The 21,599-nt window shown below is 44.5% G+C and overlaps 1 protein-coding gene across 3 annotated transcripts in view; it reads right to left on the bottom strand.

Annotated features, from left to right (window-relative positions):
* Positions 1-219: 219 nt before the first annotated feature.
* APBA1 (amyloid beta precursor protein binding family A member 1) overlaps positions 220-21,599 on the bottom strand; it is a 483,473-nt gene continuing 462,093 nt past the window's right edge. For all 3 annotated transcript variants that reach the window (XM_078675748.1, XM_078675746.1, XM_078675747.1), the window contains 3 exons: positions 8,904-9,023; positions 4,191-4,331; positions 220-2,398 (listed from right to left, as the gene is read on the bottom strand). In XM_078675748.1, the coding sequence (XP_078531874.1) occupies positions 2,327-2,398; positions 4,191-4,331; positions 8,904-9,023 (333 nt within the window). In that variant the 3' untranslated portion in view covers positions 220-2,326. The remainder of the gene's footprint in view (positions 2,399-4,190; positions 4,332-8,903; positions 9,024-21,599) is intronic.

Genomic DNA, 21,599 nt, shown 5'->3' on the forward strand with positions numbered 1-21,599 from the left:
AGACTTTTATCTCACTTTACCTTTATGAATCGTGCCCTACGTTTCTTCTATAGGAACAAGTCTCTTGTAAACAGCCAGCCAGCATTATTTCTCTGTGAAATTTCATCTTGCCAGACAAAGACTTTCCCCCTCACATTTGAAATGTTCACGCCATATCATATTAATGACACAACACATACACATTCCTACCACCACCTTCCCTGCAATTTCACAATTAAATAGACGTGCCACAGGTTCTTTAAGAAATCTTACATATTCCTCTCCCAATAAATAAATAAATATGGTGATTAAACCTTGATTTCATTGTACATATTCGCCAGTGGCCCCAACGTCAATTATAAACAGATACAGTACATATACATTGGTACATATCTCATATAATTCTGATATATGAAGAGCAATAGACTATCTTTACAATGCAAAATAAATATTCTGAATTTCTTTATTTTCTTCACTGTCACCCGGTCTGCCAGAGAATGGGTAAAAAAAACACAACAAAAAAAAGAGAAAAAAATACAGGCAATACAATTATAAGAGTGTTTGGGTAGATATGTTAAGACAGGCTCCCATATCACACAACATAAATCTTGACATCTTTGTGAATTGTATAATAAAAGATATTCTAGGTATACAATATCTGACTGCACAAGGCGCGCATCAGTACCTTACAGTAACCGTGATGGAAAAGTTGGTTTGATTCACAGGTACTAGTGAAGGTAAATTCCTGAACATGTAGTACCCTACTACGACACTGGCAGGATTAAGAGTACTTTGTTATGAGTCCACATACTGGACCAGAGTCGTTTCTACAATTCGTATTAATGTGTAAGAATTAAAAGTAATAGCTGCACCTCAAGTTATTTAAAATGAGGATGCAATTAATTGCACTCACCCAGTTGTCATGAAATGGCTCACACTTTGCACCAAACAAATGCAACCGTATATTGAGTTTCGATAAAATGCGAATGGTGTGAAAGATGGCATACTACATTGTTATTTAAGAGGTTAGTATACTTTCTTAAATGGGCGTTGCATCAAAACATATTGTGGTTTTATTGAGTAGCACATTTTGAAAAATTGGAAACAAATATGGAATGATTGAAGTCTTGCAAAAACACTGATCCTCTGGAGTAGAGGTGGTGCGAGTCAGAGGAAATTACTAAGAATGACTCATTTAATCATTGTGCCATGAAGGTGGTACAGTATGTGAAGTTTTGGATTGCAGACTATGATTATCAAAGTCACTCAGGGCCTCTAGTGGCCGGACAAACACAGACTGACTCAGCATCCTAACTAGCCTTCACCCATTTTCCTATCCACTTACTTGTCATCAATTCACGAGAACTGGGATGTGGAGGAGCAGGTACTGGCAGTGCCATAGCACAGTGCCATGGGAAGTACAATCAATAATCGCACTGGATGGAGTCACATTGACCAGCGCCTGTGCTTTTAGTATATGAAAGACAAGAAGTAGCTGATCCAGTGTCCAACAGCAAGGTAAACAAATTTGTTGCCCAACGATGCCCCCAAAAAAAGGATTTGTTTTCTTTCCCCACTGAAATATTAGAATTGTGTTCCCTATTCAAGTGTAGGCTTCAGAGGTCATTGCGACAATGCCTCTCTTGATACATGGTGCATCATACTATTTATGTGAGGATTTTAAGGAAAAAAAATAAAAAGAGGTGGCAGTACTTAAAGCACCAATTCAATAAGACCATGCCAACTTTTCTGTTTCCAAAATTAATAACTACATCATTAAGTCTGGAACCACACAAGCTTCCACTGCTATGCCTGCAGGCCTTTCAGTAGGGGGAAATGGTTGTCTGAAGACAATTTAGCATTTTAAATTCCCTGATTTAAAATGCTGTTCTTTATAAATAAACATCAGCAATAAAACAGTGCAGAGGAAGAGGAGTTCATGACAACAACATCCATATTTGCTGCACTGTTTGGCAGCACATTAGCTTTCTCTATGAACAATTGATGTGTCTCGTGAAAGCATCCTTCAATCCTGAAGTCGTCGAATTGGCTGCATTTACAAAAGGCCAATATTAAATTATGCATTTGAACCCCTTCTTTCTTTGCCCATTTTGTTCAAGTGATTATGGGAGTAAACTATCCCCTCTTGTGAAGTACGTGTGCTGAATCCACTTCTGGGATGCGCAGTGTCCTATGGAATGTCCTTCTCTACTCAGCAACATTGTGGAGAAGAGAAAGGGAGACAGACAGACGTTCTGGAAGACACAGAAATGCAGCACTATGAACACAACCACAAACGAGGAGGGAAATGTCTTCCATGCATGTCGCGAAGGCAGTGAACGGGCCTTCAGATGTAAACGGGCTGCTCTTGGGCAGTCAACAGTCTATACATGGCTGCTGGCATGGTCTTCATGTGAATCTGAGGAAAAAAACAAACAAGACAATCTTCATCCACACAAGAAAGGACTTCAAGAAACAATTGCTGTTAGAAGAATGGTGTCCCTTAAGACCTGTCTACTAACATGACACACATGCAAAGTCTTCTTTCAAAGTATTGCAAGAATGCTAAAATTATTATTCAGCTTAAAATATTGTTCATTTGGAAGGGAAGTCTAGCTTCTACTTTTGCTACTCAAAGTTTACCTATATGAAAGACTTCAGTTGGGCGTTTTTTAAAATTAGCGTGCACGTGCTCTGCTCACACCTGTGGATCTCAAAACATGCCACCTCGGTCATCACTTAACTCCATTGCATGATCGTCGACTGAGGCAGTCATGGGTAGCAGGTGGTACCTAGGGTATCCCTGCCATACAACCCCTGGTTCTAATGGGGTCATGAAGGCAACAGCAAGAACACAAACTCTGTAGTTGTAACCCCCTTCCCTTCCCCTAGCTCCTCTGCAGTAAATATTGCACTGTTGAAGGCTTAGGGATGAAACAAAAATCAACCATGTTATTCCATCGAAAGTGAAAGATTATTTGTTGTGTAATTGCCACTATCTCTGGTAATTTGCTGAATTGGCGTTCAGGTTCTGTTGGCATTTACACTGACCACACCTTTCCATGTGTTAGGTCACTTTTATATCTCTGCCTCCTGCTTGCTGGTTTATCAACCCATCAATGGGCATCATTTACAAGTTGGTAGGGGCCAGATGTATCAAGCATTTTTCGGTCACAAATGGCCCGATTCACAGAATTGGGCCAGTTGCGACAGGGAAAATGCATTTTGGTATGTATCATTTTCAAACTGTGATTCGGTAACATGTTACCAAATCGTAATTTGGTATTGCAAAGGAATTCAGATTTGGTATTAGGAAGGGGAGTGTTTAGGGCGTCCGTTTCTAATACCGAATTGAAGTGGTATGTGTGAATGGTTAGCGACCGAAATGCGGTCCCTAAACATTCAGTTTTTACCGCCGAGTTCAAGTAGGTGGTAACCCATTCGAAAACGGGAAGGGGTCCCTAAGGGATGCTTTCCCTTTGTGAATGTTCATAAAAACGTGTTTTAAGAGCAGGCAGTGGTCCCATGGACCACTGCCTACTTTCACCTCTTCTTACATGCCTGATTCTTACCTGAACCTGGACATATGAACCTATTTTGCTACATATGCGCACTTGTCAAATGACGGTAAACTAAGCTGCAATTGATATAGGATGGCAGAACCTAGGCACCATTGTCCTTACCTTGGGCTTAGAACAAGGCCAAACCAGAGCATATGAGGCTGCTGTACAGGGGCATGTGACAGCTGTAAATGAGTGTCTGAGACTTTAACTGGGCATATGAGGATGTGCTGGTCCTAGGGAGTAGCTATGAGGACAGTCTGTACCAGGGCATATGAGGGCAGTCAATACCACAGCATTTGAGGAACTTTGGCATATGATGGCAATCTTGGGCACAGAAAGCTCTACTTGAGTATCTAAGGCAACACCCAGAAAAATGCCATCTGTACCTGAACAAGCGGCTGTATTTGTGATTATTGGCCTGTGGCAAAAAACAGGCCTCTGATGGTGATGCCCGAGTACATGTGACAGTGCCATCATAAATAAGATCATGCATGGGTGTCTGAAACTACACTTGACATATTAAACCCTACAAGAACCCTTAATAAAAGTCTACATTTATGAAGCACCTGGCATTCTTCCAAGCAGCAATGCTGAAAGGGGTCCCCGCTGCTGTTAGTAAGAAGTAGTCTGCCCATGCACTATTCTTACCTCACCCACAGCATTGGAGAGAATATGAACAATCTTCTCATGGGGTGTTGCGACAACACTCTGCCCATTGATCTCGATTATGCGGTGGCCCACTCGCACTCCGCCACGCTCAGCGATTCCCCCTCGCATTAGGCTGCAGATCTGAAATAGGAGCACACATTGTTCAACTGTGGTTATCTGACAACACAATATTGCTATATTAGTAACGGCTGCAGGATTCTTGCAGAATATGGTAAACTCTGTGTCGTCTTGCATCAACAGAACAAGCAGCAGTTGTTTTTCTGCAAATGTTTCAGCTCTTTTCTCATCGGAGATGGGCAGCTACAGGTCATTAGAACCTTTTGATCTGAATACTTTGAGAGGGCAATTTTTAAATAATTCTTTCCCCGTTTCTATCGTCAGTCCTCTCAATTTATTGTTGACAGATTATTTTGCAAAATAGTCATATTAGGTAATGCTGCTCTAGAGAGTTTCATCAGTCAACCACTTGAATGTTGGTTTACTTCCGACTAAAAATACATTAGATTCACGGTAACATATAAAATTAATATAGTTAACCATTACATAAATTCAAAATTATGTGAAAATAAAATAAAAAAAATCATACATTCAAGATTTGTTGTAGTGAGGATTTGGATTATTGCTCCACCTTCGTTTTTCTGATAGTGAAAGCTAACCCTCAGGGAGGAGGTTGTTTGTAATATATTTACAGAGCTGATCACTGGGGTTTAGCACTGGTTATTCATATGGATGTAGCAAATTTGATAAACCTTGTGCTTTGTTGTTCGAGGTGTGCATATTTTCTCCTGGATCTGCAGCGGCTGGTGTTTCGTTATAATCCAGGCAACATGTTAACCACAGCGGGTAGGTGAACTTTGGGACTACCAGCTCACTGCTACCTCTCGTGGGGTGGGGGGAGAGATACTCTCTTGGGTCCCTTTGGACTGCACTGTGATGACTGGAGGAATTATGTCAACTTCACTAGCTGGATTAAAATGCACCGATTCAGCCATTTTGTTTGGCCACATTCAGCATTTTTCTGGATTGTTGAACATCACTCCGGGTTTTAAGATTTCAGAGTGCCTCGGCGTATTTGAGCAAATGCGAACGTGCAGGTGGAAAGTCAGATGCTGGGGTCAGAATGTGGGCATCATGTCTGGGTCTAGAACAGTAGGTACCACTTTGGGTGCCAGGGTTTCCAGTTATGTGTATTATTCTGTGTGTTTTGTTGCCTGTGTGTTTTCTACCATGGTGTAGTGGAAGTGTTCTGCATTGTCTGAAGCTTCACCAACTTTGCACTACATCGTTTCACCTTGCAAAGTGTTTAGTTTATCCCAAGGTCTTTTATTTGATTAATGTGTGATTGCTCTAGATGGCCTTGCGTCTTCGTTATCCATAGAATTGGGCCAGAATATCTTTTCTCTACAAGTAATGTCTTAACGGTGAGACGAGGATGACAGCTGAAAGGTATCCTGTAATGAGGATAGGAGTCTAATATTCCATCTAGCTAGGATGATCAAATAAAGTGTAGCCAATATAGCTGCATGAATATTTAGCATACCTGTTCTTGACTGTTTCTCAGGGCTACAATCACTGTCTGGTACATTTTGCAACAATTTAACAGGTGTAGGAAGAATACATTATTAAAAGGGCAGGATATGGGGGAGGTTCATCCTCTTGCAATTTACAGTATAAAAGGCATAGCTACTAACTTGAGTGTTGGCAGGTTCTCAGACAAGCTCCGAGGACATATTTCTAAGACCAACAAACTCCCAGGAGGAGTGAATAATGACCCTTTCTCTCGTACTTGACCAAGAACAGTTAATGGAAGAACCAAGCGGGGCATTCCCTAATGATGCAATTGTAATCATCACACAAGGGGTGCTACGCTTAAGATCTTGTGAATGATTTTTGGAATCCCTAAGTGACTGGACAACAGCAGCCCCATATGGAAAAAAATCTGGTGATGGTGGTGGGGTCAGTTGTTCTTTAGTTAGGTGTTGAGTGAAGTGCTCACTGCAGGCTGCCTGCCACGGCTATCCGTACACAAGGAGTAGGGAACGCATGAACAGGCAGTGCAGCAACTTAGAGGCTTCCTGAAAACTACTAGAGGAAGAATTACAATTGCAGAAGACACACATGGAAAAACTGTCAAATAGGTCCTGGTAAAAAAGGAAGATCCCAATAAAGAGGTGCGGTCGAGTGCTAGAGACCAAACCGCCCAGTTCAAGATCTTGTAATTTAATGACAAATATATGTCTTTAAGTATCCAGAAAAACAGCCATGATGTGGACAAAGTCAACAATGCCGCATGGAATAGTGTGGACAATGTGGCTGTATCTTAAAGAGAGCAATCACGGTCTCATTGCATGCAAAGTCCTGATCAGGTTCGGCCAGGGGTCCATGGGTTATCAAGTAAAAGCACAGTTCTTTGCACATTAGTGACTTGTGGAGAGAGAGTGTGGCACTGCTTTTCAGTGCATGACGCAGGCATGAATGGTGCTCATCGAGACATCAGCTGTTCAGATTCAAACCATGAAACAAATACAACTTTCGAATTCTGTGGCTGTCACATAAGGTTTATCCTGGTGAAGTAACAATAAAAGCCAATAAATACAGAGTAGGTGATGCCAGGTTGTTGCTAAAAAATTACACAATTTAGTGATTTGAGTCGATAAAATTAGAGAAGCAATTTCCATCTTTCGTCAGAGAGGAGGGATGTTGTATTATGGGGTGACAGAGAGCCCATACAGTGGTGAAAAGGTCATGTTAGGTGGGTCCTAAGGTGGGACAGTTCTGCCAGGAAAAACACCCTTTTTAGCAAATAATTTGCTGTATTGTGTCCTGGATTGTGAATATATTAGGTCAAATGTTAAAATGACCTAGTTATACAATTGAAGTTACGAAAATGTATGTTTAAAATACCAAGAGTTTCAAAGGGTGAGCTTTAATGAAAATGTATGTAAGGGGTAGGAGCAGATGTAGGACAGGGATAGGCTTATGGACAGTGTTAGGTAAAAGCTGAGGGTGTTGATGTTGGGTTGCGTTATGCTTTGTGTTAGTGAACTGCAACGTGCCAAGTTACTATGTTCCGCCACCCTCACCACTTCACTACATACAGTTTTCTGCTGCCTCGTCTCAACCAGACCCCAGATCCCACACTCTATACTCTTCTACATATAGCACCTAATGTCACAGAAACCTAGGTGTTCCTGTGACAATGTTCTCTGTAAAGTGCTCTAATATTGCCGAGTGGGCCCTACCTGCCATTAGAGGCTAGCTCCAGGATCCAAGGCCCTAGCCGAAGGCTAGTGCCTTTAACGAGGGATTGTGCCTTTAATGGCTGGTACAGCCCGCTATGTAGGCTAAGGCTATTAGAACATTCCGCCCTTAAAGGGCAGAATTTTCTAATTTATTAAACAAAGGCCTCACGGACCCGGTCCAATCTGAAGACGTCTGGCACCCCCTCCCCTTTGGCACATTCCACATTGTGTATTTGGTGGAACACATTGTCTGCTTTCTTCCAGGAGACCACAAAGAAAAAGCATTTCCAACATCTGAATATTTGTAATAGTTATGTGTATTTAAGAGCTACAATGGAATCGGTGGAATTAATTTTTTAGCATTGAAAATTGGGAAATTACCCCTGCTAAAAAGAGCAATTACAGCATTTAAAATGTGAACCTGGACCAAATGGAATGGTGCGAGGATTTGCGGCGAAATGTCAAAAGTATTTTTTGCAGTTACTTTTCCTCGCAGTGGGGCCATGTGCTTGCTTCTTTGAGGTGTTCCGTTGTTGCCTTAGGTGGCGACCTTGCTTTGCTGTAGGGGCGCTTCCGGCAGGATATCTACAACCTTAATGAGCTCTCAAAACAAGTTTCATGTTATGGCTTTATCACACTTTTCATACGCAACTGCTATTTTCTCACATGAGCGCCTGCCGAGCTGTACATCTGCTTTGCTAGATTGCTTTTTCCCATAAATGAGCTAGGAGTCGAGGTTTTATGGATGTGTCTGCGACTCCAGCCTTCCTTCAGTGAACCCTCAGACTTAAAATGTAATGGTACCAGGTCAGTGTCATAAACCCAGTACACCAGAAGATCAAGACTTTGTATTTAGATAGCTGTGCACTTTGCACTTTTGGGTTCACTCAGCGCCACCACAGCATCAATCTGTGCAACCATTCAACAACAACTGGTTCAAATATGTTCTCTCAATGTTTCAAGCTGTCACAAAAAGATGTTAATATTTCATTTCTGTTCTTGGATTTTCGTCACAATAAAATACACTGAACATAATCTTCACAAAAGTTATTTACAAAAGTTTAAGCTATTGCCATTATAAATTACAATAACTTTTATTTAAGTATTAATTATTAAGAAAAATTAAAAGCCATTGTTATTTGTAATATCAATACATCTAAGTCACGTAAATAGACAGATATTGCAGTACAAATTCTATAGGTGTCCCATTTGCGAAAGTTATAACCATTGGCATTGTAAATGACAAAGCTATTAATTTTGCTATTTTCAAAACCAACACATAAATAAAAAATGTGTCATTTACAATACCAATAGCTCAAACTTTCCTAATGCGAGACCTATTGCATTGCAAATGCTTGTTTTTGAATAGAGTAGACAGAAGAGACACGGACTGGCGGTTTCCTCAATTCCAACGAGGATAGATTGCTAGAAGAGCTGTAGACATACTTACAATTCCATTCTGCACACTGAAACCCAGCTGGTACCGGAGGTCTGGTCTCCTGATCAAGACGGTGGTCACTGGTGGGCACCGGACGATGTTCAGCTTCACCCTGGACTGGTTTTTCAGGCCCTAAGAGACAGGACAAAGCTGCTGAGTGACCTTCAACAAATGCATGGGTGCCTTAGAAGTACAATAGTGCAGTAAATAAACATGCCTTCTGCAAACATCACATCATCAACTGCCAGGTGGTTGTTTGATTGGTGGACATTTTAATTAAATGAGACAATCAGATTGCTTACACCTTTCGTTAGGCAGAACATAACATTATGCAATAAACGCAGATTAAAATGCAATGTGTGCTACTGCATGGAAAGAGAGGCTTTTCATATTATGGCCTCTAAGTTTATCTGAAACGCATATGACCCACAAGACAAAGATGTGTCTGAAAAACACTAGAGTTACACTTCCCCGGCTCCTAACCCCAAGGGGAGTGGAGCTCGAGAGTACTACGCAACCTCCATTTGTTTACACCCCTCTGCTCACTCTCCAAGCATGTCTCAGATCTCAGCTATCTATGCTAGCTGCTTGGCACAGCATGTTTACTGTCTGAAGAAGTAACCAAGAACTCTGAGGCTTAGGTTTGTGTTCCTATCAATCATGTACTTGACCAGACATGCCATGTTTGAAGGACCTCAAAGACACAATATTACAACATAGGTTGTGGACAAGTGAAAGCTGCTGCCCCTGTTTTCCATACTCCAAAATCCAGGGGTTTGCCCTATTAATCCCACCACATCGGGGCAAAGATAAAGCTTATATAAACAAAATAATGTGTAGGAACAGATTAAAAAACTATTCTAATAGAGAAGACATTAATTAATCTCAATTGCTGGGTATCGGTGTCCTAACCAACTTGCATTGGTTTAGTTCCAAACTCACGAGCAAACACCAATTCCAAGTATCCGATATTGTTTATCAGGCAAACAATCATTTAAATACATAAACAAAACATCACAACATATATAATATGCATCCATTGCATGCCTGAGACAAAGCATTTAGTCTCATAAAAGGCCCAGCTTGTTATTCTTTCTAGAGCTGACTCAGCGCCCCCCCATGGCACCTACAGGCTAAATCCCCATCAGACATCTCTGAAAAGGTAAATTGAAGCGAAGTCTATGGTAGCGTAAAATTGATAAGCAATGTCCGTTCATAGGTTCTGCGACGGAAATGTGTCTGTAAATAGACAATCAAACAAATTCATAGTCAGATCTGCCACATAAAGTCATTTAAGCAGGAAGACCTAAGAGATCTCCATGATGGCGTAATCCACAGGCGATGTTTGGTCACATAACCTGCAGCGTACCGCACATAAATGCTTTTTTTATTGTATTAAATCATTTTAAAAAGATGCTGTCACTTTCATGAACTCAAACATAGGCTGATATCTCCTTAAGATGCGCACCTGAATGTCAAAACCAAAAGCAGGAGATCTTAAAATAATGAGACATTTTTTATTTAAAAAAAAGGCATATTTTTAGTTGTTGGTTGTCAAAGTCCATTGCTCTTCAGTGTCTGAAAGGTACCGCAGAAGGGCATTAACAGCAGTTCACTGTGGGGTTCATTGATCCCCACAATGCTCTTTCCAAACAAAGCCCAATATCCCACGTTGTGACAGAAAATGGGTAGAGGTAATAGTTAAGGGTTCAATTCATACAACTTTTATGTGAGTTGTGTGTTCCTCCTACCTGGGTGTGACTTACTCATGAATTTCCATGAGATGGATATTTTTGCATGCGGAAAAAAGTTTGAGAATCAGGACTAATTTATTTCCTGTTCAGGAGTACTAAAAAACCTCTGACAGAAAAGTGCTTTGTGAATCGTATCCTTCAACACATTAACAACAAGAGACAGTGTTGAACACCCTCCGGCCCCTCCCTCCTCAGCCCACTGCCCGCACTGGCAAGTACCACACAAAGGGGCACATACATCAAGCTAATTACCAAGCGCAAAGGGGCCGATTCGACTGGTAATTAGCCTTTTGGGATGCATCAAGCCCAAAGCCATTTCCAAAATAGGTAATCGCAAAATTTGTGATGACCTATTTTGCAAATCAAGAAGCATTCTCAGAATGCAACTTTGCATTAAGGAATCGCAAATTACCAACAATTTTAAGTTGATGGTAATTTGTGATTCCTTTGAAAAATGCACAAAATTGCATTTTTCTAAGTGCCATGTGGGGCAAACACATGCCCTTAGGACATGTGTGTGTGCGCCACATATGCACACATTCCAATTTTGGGGGTGCATCAGGGTTGCCTTTTGGCCCCCTGGCAATTTGATTTGCAATTACCTATTTTTTAATCGCAAATTGCGAATGGTTTCCATTCATTCCTATGGGTCTCTAGGCCCATAGGCATGAATAGGACAGCATTCCCTGACAGCGAATCACAATTTGCGATTCGCTATTAGGAAATGTGTAGGAATCGCTATTTGTTTTGCAAAACCTACATGCATAGGCAATTGCGATTCCTTAATAATTGCTATTAAGGAATCGCAATTGCTTAGTTGGATGCATGTGGCAGAAAATGTCTCGGATATCGATTCCTCTGCTAAGTGAATTATGAATTAAGATCTGAATTAATTGTTACACCTTGACTATTCAGTAAAAAAAAAAAAAATTGGGTTTTCATGCAGATTTCAGTATACTATGTCAAGCAGTTGGGCTGTAATATTTTCTAGCTGTGAACTATTGTTTCTGTGTTCGGAATCTTTGCCAAGGTCTTTCTTTAACCCCTTAAGTGCGCCCGTCAGCCAACGGCCGTCACGAGAACTACCTCGGTAGAGCTGCACATGTCCGTTGGCCGACGCGGCCCCACTTGCGCAATCGAAAGCCCGCACCGTGGCGGAATTGCCGCCGCAGTAAACCAGTTACCTAAACCTTTCACTGGACGATGTGGTAATTCACACTATTGGCCAGTAGAGGGCACTAAATGACAACAATGGTGCTTCTCCGTGAGCCATTACCTTAATGAGTGCAATGCCAATGGCTTTTGATAGTCCTAGGACCACCTGCACGACCATTTCATTTTGCGACTCTCTAATTGCGATTCTTTGCGACTCGCAAAATGCGATCTACAAAGGTATCTCAGACACATTTAGCGATTCCTAATGAGGTCGCAAATGACCTTCATCATCAATATTCATGAGGTAGATCGCAATTTGCAACCCATTGGCAATGGCCTATCATCACAGGGATGATGGCATGCTAGGGTCAGCGGACCACCATGTCTGTGATTGCTTTTTAAAGGAAAATGGTATGCAGTTAAAATAGAAAAATTAAAAGTTTTCTTACCATTTTTTAAGAGTAGGCAGTGGCCAATGCGACTACTGCCTGCTCTTAAAAAATATTGGCGCCTACATTCACAAAAAGGGGACTCTTTCCCGTTTGCGAATGGGCTACCACCTCCTTCACGGCATCGGTACAATATAAATGTTTTGCGACCACATTCCGATCGCAAAGCATTCATACATCTCCCTGCGACTCGCTATTAGGAAGGGACACCATCAACATGCCCCTTCCTAATACTGACTCGCAAACCTATTTTGCAAGTCGGTAATAGGTTATTGACTAGTAAACTTGTGTTAGTACATGTGAAAAGACAATGTAGCGGTCATAATCGGCCCAATTTTCCATTTGCCACTGATAAAAGGAGTCGTGAATGTGACCCCTAGGGCCACATATATGAACATTTCATTTTTGAGACTCGCAAATTGCGATTTTTAGCAACTTGCAATTAGAGAGTTGCAATATGAAATGTACCAATGTGTCCCAGACATATTTAGCGAGTGCCAATGGGGTCGCTAATGACCTACCTCTTTAATATTCATGAGGTAGGTCGCAATTTGCAACCCATTGGGAATGACCTGTTAACACAGGGATGGTGGCCTGCTGGGGAAGCAGACTACTATGTCTGTGGTTGCTTTTTAAATAAAGTGACTGTTGTAAAAGAAAATACAGCACATTTTCCCTAAAGGAAAATGGGATACATTTAAAAAAGAAAAATTAAAAGTTACCTTTTAATTTTTAAAGAGTAAGTAGTGATCCGTGGGACCACTGCCTGCTCTTAAAAAACGTTGCTGTCCACATTTACAAAGGGGAAGGGATCCCTTGGGACCCCTTTCAATTTGCGAATGGGTTGCCACCACCTTCACAGATTCGGTAAAGTATGAACGTTTTATGACCGCATTCCGGACACAAAATATTAAACATGCCCCTGCGACTCACTATTAGAAAGGGACGCCCTTGACGCGCCCCATCCTACTAGCAACTCACAAACCCTATTTTGCGACTCAGTATTAGGTAGGACTCGCAAAATAGGTTTAGTACTTTCCAGAAGGCATTTTTAGCATTCGCAAAGAGCCTAATCTCCATTTGCGACCAATAAAATGGTTGTACATCTGGCCCCTACTTTGGATTCTGCAGCAGAGTTAACGAGGGTACAGGCGTCTGTCTTCGCTCACCTGGGACCAGTGGGAATCATATACACCCTGAGTATTCACAGAATACTTATTGAAATGTGGTGAATCCAACTAAGTTGATGCCCCCTACCTGGGCCACCCCTAACTAGTAACTTACTAATAACCAGTTTGTATTGCTGTATTGTTGTTCTTTTATTTAGCATCTCCCCTGCTTACATTAACTGCATTTTGTGCTAATGTCCTCAAAATAACCATCTATCAATTTACCTTTTTTATTGCATTTATATTAAAATAGATATATGAATTAGGAAAACTTAGAGAAATACCTAAACACAACAACACAAACATGGCGGTGGGTTAATACTTTTGTAATTAAAAGATGCAATTTAAGTTTGATGTTCCACTACGGAGTTGTGTGTTAAAAAGTAAATCTTGAACTATGGCAAATGCTCAACAATAAGGACTCGGTTGCCCCAACTCAGTCTGTAACAGGCCCGGACTGGCCATAGCGGGCACCGGGCAATCCCCCGGTGCGCCGCACGGGTTGGGGCCGGTTTAGGGCCCCTGGGGGTCGATTTTGCTACAGGGCCGATTTTGCAGCCTAGCTGCAAAATCGGCCCTGTACCAAAATCGGCCCTTGCAAAGAGCTCAGTGGCACCCGGGGTGGGGGGGGGCCGGCCAAGCACTTTGCCAGGGCCGGTTCCCAGTCCGGCCCTGGTCTGTAACATGATTTAGCAGTCGAATTCAGATTGCAAGCCCCACTGAGAAACTGCGGGTCAGGAGCGTTGCACCATTCTGATATAAAACTGGTGGAATCACATGCCTGGAATGAATACAGAAAGGACAATTGTTGCATGTTATTCCACATTCCATCTGCAGACTCTGAGTGGCGGGACACTGCACAGTAAAGGTAATACTGTAGTAGGCACATGCTTGCCGCTTGCATACAGTCACTAGCAATCTAAGAAAGAAGAGGGATGCATCAAATGCACTGCAGCCTAAGAAACTAGCTAATCAATCTAAAATGCAGAGGTGTAATCCATATGAGTTAATGTTATATATTACCTACTTGTGGTCGCCAGTAGGTAGTTATAGTTGGGATTATGTTTCCATAGGAATAACATTTTTTGACTTGCCTATATCTTTAGCACCGGTTGACGAATCTTCCCGAAAATTTCCAAGACAAGTTTGCCGGTGATTCCCGTTGTGCATGGAAAGTTTCAGAGCGATCCACAAAGTGGGGCCGAGAATGGAAGAGCGGGGGGTTGTTGGGGGAGGGGGGGGGGCTTTGGTCAAAAAAGTGTTTTTCCCATGTTAATTTCCATAGAGAATTTTAGACACTACTACAGCCCGAACCGCTGGACGGAATAACACTAAATTTGGCAGAAAGGTAGCTCTTGGTCCAGAAGAGGTGTAAATCTGTTCAGTAGTTTTGGAGTTAATAAAGAAAATATAGATTTGTATATATCGGAACGAGGATCCCAACAGCCCCCATGCTGAAATCTGACTGGCTGCCAACACTTCAACCGGAAAGTGTTAAAAGCCAGTTTAGGATTTGCCTTTAGCGGAGTCCCACAAAAAACATTTAAAAAAAGAAAAGGGGGAGGGTAAGAATAACCTGACACTCCCTAACTGTGGTCCTGGGGTCTCCCTGTGACCCTGACAGAGCCAAAAGCACTTTTTATTAACATTTTTGCCACGGAAATGCGATGGAGCCATAAATCCATATCTGCAACTGCCTCACTATGTGGTATGAAAGAACTTAATTGGCAACTGGTCAAGCTCTCAGTTCTCTGTATTCACCGTCTAACCTGTAAAATATATGTATGTAGTAATATATCAGTAACCGTGTCACTATGCATGCTAAAAGACCTGTATTGGCAACTCGATCCAGCACTTGGGTCCATAGAGCAGTAGATGAGCCTCAATGAGCACATTTCCTGATCATTCATCATTCCTTCTGTTTGTTTATTTACTTATTTTTTTCTATAATTATATTTGAACTAGTCCTGATTTGACGTGACCCATCTTAGTTTGATTTCTGATTACTACTGCTTAGCTTCCTCCCACCAAACTTGTATATGGACACTATTTTTCTGCTTTTCACTATGTATAAGTCGTATTGTTTTTCCCTTGTTCCTTTTGTTAAAAAAATTCAACACATTTCTTTGAAATGAAAAGAAAGACATTTCCTGGATCCAGTCCTGTCCAGCAGCAAGGGATTGCAATGTGAGTAACATAAAATGTGCCAATCTGATTCTTTGGATGTGTTTTTTTCTAGTGTACCTTTTCGTTTACTCTTTCACCAACTGCAACTGGCCAGCTTGCCTACTGTAATGTTCTCCTTTTCCCCCTTCAAGTACAAGCTGAGGCAGTGGAAGGTGTGTAACCAACGTTTTATTCTCTTGTAAATATCCTACAGAGCTTAGGGCGCCGAGCGTCTAACAGTGACCGCTCCGGTCGCCAACTGCCGCTTTTCGCCGTTCGCGCCTTTCCCCGCTGTCTCCTGCGCATGCGTGCGCCTCCTGCTCTAGTCTATGGCGTGACGCGTCATCGCGCACACGCTCATAGACTAGAGCGCATACCACATATCTCCCCCCTTTAATATAAACAACAAACAATTTCCCCCCTTAGGTTAAGAGTCCCCAAGCAGGCGTATGAGTCTATGTTGGGGCACCTCGGGAGGTGGCACCAAAAGCTAGTGTCCATCCATCACAAAGTCTCTATAGCGAGAGGGCGCAGTGACTGCCCTTCCGCTGCGGGTGTGTCTTACCGGCATGTTCTCTCTCTCTTCTGTCTCTCCTTGGGACCTCTCATTTCCTCTCCCATCAGCTCTCTGCTCTGCATTCACCGGTGCGCCATCTCCATCGGTAGGCCTTGCTCCCAGGCCATCCATCTCAGTGTCCTCACCTACACTTTCCCCACAGTCTCCTGTGCTGTGCCCCCCTTGGGGTCTTTCTTCCTGTAAGTCCATCCGTCTCTCGTCCTCTTCGGACTTGGGCCAAACTATTATTTTATTGACTCTGGCCATGCGGTCTTGCGACCAGACCTTGCCGTCACTGAGAAGAGCCGCCCTTCCTCGTACCTCCTGAACTTGTAGGGGCCGGCTGAACTTGCTTTCTCCTTTCTTTTGTAGGGTAGGGAGTTTAACCCTGACCCATTCCCCTTCTTCCAGCACTGTTTCCTTTGTGTTGCGTCGCTTATCATAGTGTGCTGCGTAGATCTTCTGGGCCTTCTCCAAATTGTGCTGCACCACCGCTGGGGACCACTTGCTGGTGATGGTCTTCTCCCTCCATGCAACGTTGTCCCGGGTGAAGGGATGCCGTCCCCTTAGCACTTGGAACGGACTGTACCCCACCACTGAGGGCGTGATCCTGTAGGCCCATAGCATGCTCATTACTTCCGCTTCCCAGTCCTTTCCTTGGGATATGGCTGCCTGAATGGAGCCCATGAGCACCCTATTGAACCTTTCGACCTGGCCGTTGCATGCCGGGTGATAAACGGCCGTGTGTTTCACCTCAATCCCATTCCTTTTCATATATCGACCCCACTTGTCTGACACAAATTGAGGTCCATTGTCACTGAGAATGGACTTGGGTATGCCCTCACGTAGGAACACCGATGTCAGGAATCGCAAAATAGTGTCCGTGTCCATTGACTCCTGTATGTCCACTTCAGGCCATTTGGAATACTTGTCCATTATCACACAAATGTATTTGTTCACCCCTCTGCTGTCTAGGACAGGTCCCAGAATGTCTATAGCCACATCCTCCCAGGGGCCTTGCGGGGTGTCAAATTTCCCCAATGCAGGTCTGAGTGGGCGGAGCACTTTGTCCGCTCCTTGACATTGCCCACACTCCCGCACTTGTCTCTCTATGTGGGCATCCATTCCTGGCCACCAATACATCTGCTTGACCAACGCCTTGGTTTTCACTATGCCCAAATGTCCCTCGTGCAGCAACTTCAATAGCCTGGGTATCAGTGTCACTGGGGGCACAACACGTTCTCCTCTGTACAAGAATATTCCCGAATCGCTCAGTGACAATTCCTCTCTCATCTCATAGAATCGTCGCACTCCCTCCGTGAGCTTCTTTTTGTCCGGCCAGCCCTTTGTGAGGTGTCTCCTTACTTCCACCTTCTCCTCATCAAGCTCGTAGGCCGCCTTCCATTCCTGTGCACTAATCGACATCTCATGATCCTCCATGCTGCCCACCATCTCCTCTTTGTCCGGGGCCTCCTCCGGCGCTTCCTCCATTGCAGCAGCCCGGCTGAGAAAATCAGCCACCTTGTTTTGCGTGCCTGGAAGATATTCTACGTCGTAGGTGTAGTCCAGCAGCTTCAACGTCATTTTGGCGATTCTTGGGGTCGCTGTGTCATGGCCAGAGGATGTCAACACCTTGATAAGCGGCTTGTGATCCGTTTGAAGCTTGAATCTCGTGCCCCATATGAACTGCCGAAACCTGTTTAGGGCCCACGTGACCGCCAGCATCTCTTTTTCGATTACGCTGTACCGTTGTTCCGTCGGAGAGAGTGCACGGGACGCAAAACTGATCGTTTCCTTGGATCCATCTTCTCTTTCCTGCGCCAACACCGCCCCTAATCCCTTGTCGCTTGCATCTGTCGTCACTATGGTCTTGCCGGTGGGGACGTACCCTTGCAGCGGGATGGCTTGGCTGATGCAGTCCTTTACTGTCTCAAATTCGGATTGAGCCTCTGCGTCCCATTCGAATTTTGCATTGTTTCTGATCAGTTGTCTCATCCTGTAGGTCCGAGTGGCAAAGTGTCTGACAAACTTGCTGTAATACTCGGCCATTCCAAGGAATGACCGCACTTCCTCTTTGGTTGCTGGGGCTTTGGCATCCCTTATCGCCTTCACATTCTGTTCTTTCGGCGAGATGCCGTGTGTACCGATTTCATGTCCTAAGTAGGTCACTGAGTGAGTCCCAATTCTACATTTGCTCCATTCCGCTGTTAAGCCCTTCCCTTGCAACACTCCTAGGACTCGATGCAGTTTCTTGTCGTGCTCTCCTTTGTCGGAGCCCATCACTAAAATGTCATCTTGAAAATACTGCACCCCCGAGATGTCCTTAAACAGTCTGTGCATTAGTTTCTGAAAAACGGCAGCGGCGGAAGCCAAGCCAAAGGGCATTCTCCTGAATTGGTAGCAGCCAAAGGGCGTTATGAAGGATGTGTACTTCCTACTTGAAGGATGCAGTTCTATTTGGTAATATGCTGACGTGAGGTCTATTGTGGAGAAGTGAGTTATGCCTTTCGTTCTCGCCAGCATCTCCTCGATCCTGGGGAGCGGGAATCTCTCCACAATGAGGTTTTTGTTGAGCTCTCTGAGGTCCACACAGAGCCGGACCTTCCCATTAGGTTTCTTGACCACTACCAAAGGCGATAGCCATTCTGCACTGTCCACTGGCTCGATGATGCCTTGTTCTTCCAATTTCAGCAATTCCTGTTGCACCGCTTCACTCGTGGATATGGGTATGTTTCGGACCTTATGGACAACTGGTACTGCCCCCTCCTTAAGGACTATTTTATGTACAAATTTGTCCAGTTTGCCGACCGTGCCCTCAAAGACCTTGGGGTATGCCGCTTTCCAGTCCTCATCCTTCGAGAGGGGCCATTCATCTGTTAACAGTATCTGCTCCTTCCCTCCTGGATTGAGTATGATGCCAAGATCTCCTGCGTCTCTCCATCCCAACACCGATGGGCCCTTCTCCGCCACGTATAGAGTGCACGTGGCCGACCTTCCTCTGAATTCAAACACGAAGTCCCGGCACCCCACCAGGGGGATGGAATTCTCTGTGTACGAGATGGGTCTGATGTCCGGCGGCATTAAATCGGGCCCCACTACCGGTGCGAAGTCCTCTTCCCATATCGATCTTTGCACGATGGTCCAGGGGGACCCTGAATCGACGGCCACATGTACCTTCACACCCCCAATGAGCATGTCCGTGCGGGGCTTATCTCTTCGCTTCCCTGCTACATCCAGTACCTGATCCTCTATGCACAGAACCAGATCATCTTCTTCTGGGTCTTCTTCCTCACTCAAGTTCGCTGTGGCAGAGTCGATGCACTTGACGGTGGACTTCGATCCCTTCTTCCGGCACACCTTTTCAAAATGGCCGGTCAGCCCACAGAACGAGCACCGGGCGCGGAACGCGGGACAACGTCTGTCCTGCGCCGTGTGCGCTGCACTGCCGCATCTGTAACACGCAAATTTGTTACCAGGACTGGAGCGGGCCGTCTGTTTTCCAGTTCCTCTCGTGTCCTTCCTTTGGTCTCCGTAATTGCTTTTGGGCTTGCTGGACTGTGGCGCCTCGTCAATCTTGTTGATCATCTGCCTCGGCCCACTTTCCCTTTTTGCCGCGTCGGCACCTCGCTTAGACATTTCCGCCTTCTTGACCATCGCCACCACTTCTTTAAGGGACGTCTCGTCCATCGCCCATAACTTGTCCTGGACCGCTCTGCTGGTGGTGTGCATCACGATTTGGTCTTTAATGTATTCATCCTGCAGGGCCCCATACCGGCATGTGATAGCTAGGCGTCGGAGTGCCGCCACGTAGTCATCAATAGATTCTCCCGCCTCTTGCTTTCTTTGTTGAAAATTATAGCGGTCTATGGAGACACAAACCGCCGGGCGGTAGTGGCTGTCCAGGTCGTCCAGTGCATTCATAAAGACATCTGTCTCCGCTGCACCTCTCTCCTTGGGTACTAGATTCTTGAACACCCTTACCCCTTCTGGGCCTAAGTTGTGGAGCAACAGTCTCTTTTTCCTTTCCGGCGTGTATTCCCCTTCACTCTCATCTCCGAGGGCCTCTATGTAGTTGAGAAAGTATTCTTTCCAGTCCTCCCATTTTAGTTGGGGTTCTCCCGGCCTGGGTAGGAAAGGGACGGGTGCCATCAGAGCAGAAGCTTGATTCGCCATTCTGACGTCCTCTCTAGGGTCTCCCTCCTGGGCCCTTCGTTGGGTAGGCTCACCGGATACCCCTGCACTCTCTGCCGTGTCGCCTCGGCCCCTTGGGCTACCTGGGGTATTGTCCCTCGCACTTTGCGCAGTTTGCTCGGTCTTCTCCCCGTCCTCTAGCTTGGGGGTGTCTCCCTTGGTTGCCAGGGTGCTGGCTGAGGGCCCCTGGTGTCTTGGGCAGCACTGACCTGACTGTTAAGTCGGTGTTTGGGTCTGTATCCTGCTGTTACGCTGCTGCCACGCCCTTAGCTCTTCCTGTAGGTATCCTGCCTTGCTGGCTCGTGCGAAGGGTTTGCAGGGGGGTATGGTTGTCGTCCTCTGCACCTGGTGGTGTTCAGATCCCAGCCTCGTCGCCACTGTAATGTTCTCCTTTTCCCCCTTCAAGTACAAGCTGAGGCAGTGGAAGGTGTGTAACCAACGTTTTATTCTCTTGTAAATATCCTACAGAGCTTAGGGCGCCGAGCGTCTAACAGTGACCGCTCCGGTCGCCAACTGCCGCTTTTCGCCGTTCGCGCCTTTCCCCGCTGTCTCCTGCGCATGCGTGCGCCTCCTGCTCTAGTCTATGGCGTGACGCGTCATCGCGCACACGCTCATAGACTAGAGCGCATACCACACCTACAGCCTCAGCAAGAATGTTACATCAACAACTGTTGGTGTTTGAATATTGAAGCGCCTCCCAGCGCATGCTAATCCTGGGGTGAGGGCGAACTGCGCTTCATGGAAAGACTGCTGCTGTGGGCTCCTATTATGTGACATGAGAGTTTGGTGGTATGTGCTGGTATGGTTCATTCAATTGAGCCCAAGGTGCACTACTGCTACTGTCAACTGGAGCGGCCAATAATGGAATTCAGCGATATGAAAGACAGACTTGTAAGGGTCTCCAGGGCATCAAAACTGAAGTCGGACTTACATTCATGTCTTTTAAAAAGTACTGTCAGTGGGGGGGGCGGGGGGGGGCAGTGTTAAAGAAGAAATTTACTTTTTCTGATATATTAATAATGCTCATTGCTTGTTCTACTTTTTATGGTTTCAGGCATCAATGGGGATGCTGGTATGTTATTTTGCAAGTATTGATTACTTCTAAAGGTACGTTCACTCGAAAGGCTTTCTATTTAGAAAGAGCAATTGAAAGCCTCAGTTCAGACAGATGAACGACTGGTTCTGGTTTTTTGGCAGCCTCTCCTGACCTCAATGCATATATTTAATCACTAGTGTTCAGTTGTATTTAATTGCTGTGTGCAGTTTGC

Source organism: Lissotriton helveticus, chromosome 2_1, assembly GCF_964261635.1.
Source record: "Lissotriton helveticus chromosome 2_1, aLisHel1.1, whole genome shotgun sequence".
Lineage (NCBI taxonomy): Eukaryota > Metazoa > Chordata > Amphibia > Caudata > Salamandridae > Lissotriton > Lissotriton helveticus.